We start from the raw sequence: 4,964 nt of genomic DNA on the forward strand, positions 1-4,964 counted from the left end.
AGCGTTTGATGTAAAATCAAATGGGCCTCGTTATCATCAGTGGTGAGAGTGGGAGCAGTTTTAAACCAACCCAGTTCAATGACTTAAAAAAAAAAAAGTAGACACACCCCGTGTTCAAACGGAGAACATTTGATCAAAATCACAAAAACTAAAACGTCCGACGGCCATAAATGCACCATCTTTAGAATTTTTATTAAAACTTGAAGCTTTTCGAGCTGAATTTGCTCCCGGGAGTAGTTTCTGTATCCGCATTTCCTGTCCCAACAACCTCTCCAACCGCGGAGAGAACGGGATAAAAGTGTCGGCCTGCTAACATAAATGAAAATAAAAATAAACTTTCTCACCTGGACATAATTGTTCTCGCAGTAGTCGGCTACTCTCGTCAGGTTTTGGTAACTCTCCACCAGCGCTCTCTTCCCGGCCGGAATCTCTTCGTCCAACAACATTTGTAGCTCTGCCATCTTACATCTCTCCCTGCAGAGCCTCCCTTCCCTCTCTCTGCCTTCCCTCTGATTGAAACAGCCACCAGTCCACAGCTCTGACTCGGGAAAAAAAGAAAAAGAAGCCCTCCTCCTCCTCCTCCTCCTCCTCCGCCTGGTATTGTGGGATTCCTGGCCCCGATTTGGCGTAAACTCAGTTCGAAGATCTTCTGTGTTGAGAAAGAGGTGTCACTCAGATGTGGATTAATGCCACCAACCGTTCCATTCAGGTTCCATTATCGCTTTGGCATGAGTTTCTTGTCAGAAACTGCTTATTCAAAATTTGTTTTGTTTTTCAGATTTTGAAAACTGAAACTCTTCATTGTGATCAAGTACAAATAATTCAAATTTGGTCACATTTTTATATTCTAAATAATAAAAGCGCACTATTACAGTCTGGTTCACTTTACGCAATCGGGGTTCACGTTTTATTCTGTGACATCACTACCTGTATAGGGTGAAGTGTTTTCATGGTCTCCAATTGCAATATGCATTTTTAAAAAGTCTTCTCATCCAAACTTCAGAACTGTGTGTTTGGTTTATATGTTTTTATTCTGCATTTAGTATGTAGTGAAAGAAACTGAGACAAAGAAAGAGCGCCCCCTGCAGTCACAGTACAGTACGGCTGTGTAATTTAGGTGCCTATTCAGAAATATACATAAAAATGACATCATCAACAAGTTTTCTCCTTCCCAATGATTTTGTGACACTCTACCCTATATATCAGTATAGAGGCAAAACAATTACTAATTTATTAAACAAATAGAATCACACAAACTTTCCAAATCAAATACAAATCAAGCTTAAAATACAATCACGATTAAAGTATTCATAATGTTTTTCTTAATCTTCAATACACATGCACATTATATACATTGTTTAAAAAAGTAATCAGACTCTGTTGCAAATTCCTTGAGTCTGATATTCCTATTGTTATTGTTATTATTATTATTATTGCTATATTATTGCAAAAATAATATAGTAATAATAGTAATAAATATGTTAATAATAAGTATATAATAAAATAAGAGTTACTATTATTTATTTTATTTTGTACAACCACAGTTCTGTGTTGTAAAGAATAAAACAAAACATTAATAAAATAAAATATAAAGACATTTAAAGACAAGTCAATATATTTCAAAGATATGCATTGTTTAAACATGCTCTTCTATATGTCTATAAAACATGTACATATAAAATATGATTACTTTTTTACATCAGTCTCAGTATTTTGCTCAAATTATTAAATTTCACTACCTTTTAGAATTTCTCTAAAACAGACAGAGTGAGAATTCTAACTTTTCTTTCGAGGTCACCTATCACGGTTCGATCTGGGGAAAAAATAGGATGCCGTACAGAGCATGCTGGGATGTGTAGTTCCAAGCTAGTATGCGTTAGCAAAAGTGAAATTTACACGGGGAAAAAAAGACTTTTAAAAAATTGGGAACCATTTTTTTTGTACATAGAATAAAATTAACTTTTATATCCGTAAAATCCGCTCACTGAAACCTTTAAACTACCTTTTTAGGAGCCCGTTTTCGGGCGAAACCTGAGAGTTATGGTGTTTGTAGGACTTACCGTTGGAAGAAAACTGCAGCTCCCATGATGCACTCCGGCTTAGCTTTATCTGCTGTTCATGGCGTCTATCTCAGGGCTAAGGACAAGTTGCGTTTTGACGGCTGGATAAATATTAAGCTGAAAGGTGCGTGATGTCTTTTTAAAGTTTTTACTTTGACCGTTTTCACGTCATTTTGGAATTTAGCGTCAAGAAGTGGCGCAACTGACGCTGCGCCGCAGAAGAGTTGCTGTGTCCTACATACTCAGCTGGTCGAATCCTCTTACTGTCGGTCAAGACAGAGGCTGCTAACTCCCAGATCTGTGTTTGTTTTGTGTTTGTTGCTGTTTGTAAAGCAGGATTCCCTGCTAGCTGTCACCGACCGACACCAACATGGAGGTGGAGAGTATCAGCGCGGAGGAGCAGAAACGTCTGACCCAGAAAAGGTTCGAAGCCGCGGTGAAAGTCATCAAGAGTTTACCCCCGAACGGTGAGTAAAGACCACCAGCGACTTCCGCTGCCAGCTTGACCAGTTCAGAAGGACTTTAAGTCAGAACTGGTCAGGTTGAGCGACTCTTCAGCTGACTTTCGAGTTAGTGGTGGAATAAAGGGCTATTTCTCAAATTTCACAGAAAATGTGCTCCAGAACGAACACATTGACTAACGTGAATGTATTTTACACTACATACCAACGCACGGTAGCTTATTATTGCTGTTTACTTATTTATCAAACAAAAACGTATCCAATTCAGTTTGTTTATATAGTAGAAATTTACAAAACCTAAACGCGCTTTACAAAAATGTGAGTTCAGTTTACATATAGTCAAACTCTGGTATCAGAACAAGATCTTCTTTTATTCACATTTAGGAATTAATGATGTGAAACAAGCTCACATTTCTTGCTGAAAAGCTTTGCATTAGTTAGTTTTGTCTTATTTCTACTAGATTTTATTTAAGGGATTTGAATAAACATGCATACCACACTTTGCAGATTTCTATTTGCAAACCACAAGTCTTGATTTTTTTTAAAACTTCTATTAATTAAGAGCATCAAATGAAAAACTTGAAATGTTTTAATCTGAGGAAAGATTCTTTAAAAACATTGTGAATTCAGAAATGTTTGTATAAATACAGTTTTGTTTCTATTTTAGTGAGTATAATTTTAAATTTTAGGATCACAATGCCATTGTTTATATCAGTTAGTTTTGGTCTTTTTTATGTGGTTGGACACTCAGAATCCCAGCAGACTTTGCATAAAGGAAGAAAATAAAATTAAGTTTTTGCATTTTGCACTGTACATTAAACTTTCTGCACAGTTCACTGCAGAATCTGGCAGTTTGTTGTTGCCAATATTGACCAGAGGTTCAAACTCATCTGCAAAAACTTAGTTCAAATAAAATCACAAACCTGCATTAGATGGACTTTTCACAAGGATTAAATCAGCCAGCATTTCTTACTAAATCTGTAAAACACAGAATCAACGGGGCAAAGTGCAACACCTGCTATCTACAGCAGGGATGTCCAAAGTGTGGCCCGTGGGCCGTTTGCAGCCCTCTTGATGATTTTGATTGACCCCTCGCTCCACAATTCAAGAAAAGATTGAATTTACAATTAATTTAAGATTTTTACAAATAAAATCTAATTTGTATTTATTTCTGCTATCTTTTATTACACTTTGTTGCAAAAATAAATAATAAACCTTGTAGTTTTGGGAAAATAATACAGCAACTGTGCAAGACCCTGTTTATATTTAGCACCACAATGATTTATAGATTTCATTTCTTTAAAAATGAGACTATTTTATTAAAATATTGTCTATTTGGTAATTTATTAAAGTGATAAAGACAACAAATGTCTTTGAAAATAAATCTTTTCAGTTGTAATTAAAATTAAAGCTCCGCGGAGCCTCAAGCGGCCCGAGCAGCCAAGCGCCGCTCCGGCCTATAGCCACCGCGGGGGACCCAGCACCGCCGCCCGCCTGCCACCGCGTACCCTTTCGCACAGTTGAGGCGCGCCTCCGCCAGGCAGTTCGAACCGTTCACTTCGGCATGGTTCSCTGAGGACACACCACAAATTTGGAGCAGATCGGTCGATGTAGAGAGGAGATATTGATGATGGGATAGTCTAGGGGGCGCTGTAGAGTAAAATCACAATTCAAAGCCGTTGGGCTCTTTAGCATTTAGCACAGGTCAAACGTATCCAGTTTGGTGCCAATCGGAAGATGAGTGTTTGATTCAGAGACAATTTTATGCATATGGCGAAGGACAGCCAGTTGGCCACGCCGCCATGAGTCAGAGTTTATCATCACAGTTCCTCATCAGGTAATATAATGTCAGGTGTTAGAAGATTAATTCCATATGTATTACTCAGTAAAAATAARACATACAGTAGAAAAAACAGGTGACTTCTTGTCAAAAGTGGGCGGAGCTAAGGTTACATCATCATCTGACCATGAGAATGTAATGAGGGTTGGTCACTAGTGAGACATAGGATGTCTGAAGCAGCTGTCACCTTATATGTTGAAGTTATTTCACTTTGATATTTTTTGGCGAATAGTCAAAGTTTGGCACTTAGCCACGCCCACATGCTTTCACATACAAAAATTCCTGTGATAACTTTAGACCTTTAATGTCTCAACTCTGCTGACTGAGTTTGAAGTCTGTATCTCAAACGCTGTAGGAGGAGTTTGATCAAATACGTCTGTGAAAAACAGYAAATGGCGAATTTAATCCAAAATGGCCGACTTTCTGTTGGGTTTGGACCATGGCTCCARGAGRCTTTTYTGTAGGTCYTGACACGATACACAAGTGTACCAAGTTTCATAATTCTAGGTTAAASAATGGCTTGGGGCTGATTATTTAAAATCTTCAAGGGGGCGCTGTTGAGACATTAGGCCACGCCCACCAAAAATCACACTGGATTCCTGT

At 37.9% G+C, this 4,964-nt stretch overlaps 2 protein-coding genes across 18 annotated transcripts in view; one reads left to right on the forward strand and one right to left on the reverse strand.

Moving 5' to 3' along the window:
- Positions 1 to 579, reverse strand: part of abi1a (abl-interactor 1a) — a 50,723-nt gene extending 50,144 nt beyond the window's left edge. For 12 of the 13 annotated variants that reach the window (XM_017301881.1, XM_017301876.1, XM_017301874.1 and 9 more), the window contains exon 1: positions 345 to 555. In XM_017301881.1, coding sequence (XP_017157370.1) covers positions 345 to 461 — 117 coding nt within the window. In that variant the 5' untranslated portion in view covers positions 462 to 555. Of the gene's footprint in view, positions 1 to 344 lie in introns of all 13 variants that reach the window. The other variant, XM_017301879.1, reaches the window with a different exon arrangement.
- The window catches only part of acbd5a (acyl-CoA binding domain containing 5a), a 16,331-nt gene that overhangs the window by 3,170 nt on the left and 8,197 nt on the right, over positions 1 to 4,964 (forward strand). For 2 of the 5 annotated variants that reach the window (XM_017301882.1, XM_017301883.1), the window contains exons 1-2: positions 2,092 to 2,184; positions 2,397 to 2,527. In XM_017301882.1, coding sequence (XP_017157371.1) covers positions 2,431 to 2,527 — 97 coding nt within the window. In that variant the 5' untranslated portion in view covers positions 2,092 to 2,184; positions 2,397 to 2,430. Of the gene's footprint in view, positions 1 to 2,091; positions 2,185 to 2,393; positions 2,528 to 4,964 lie in introns of those variants that run through there. The other 3 variants (XM_008396513.2, XM_008396512.2, XM_008396514.2) reach the window with 3 other exon arrangements.

This window comes from Poecilia reticulata, linkage group LG20, assembly GCF_000633615.1.
Source record: "Poecilia reticulata strain Guanapo linkage group LG20, Guppy_female_1.0+MT, whole genome shotgun sequence".
In the NCBI taxonomy this organism is placed as follows: Eukaryota; Metazoa; Chordata; class Actinopteri; order Cyprinodontiformes; family Poeciliidae; genus Poecilia; species Poecilia reticulata.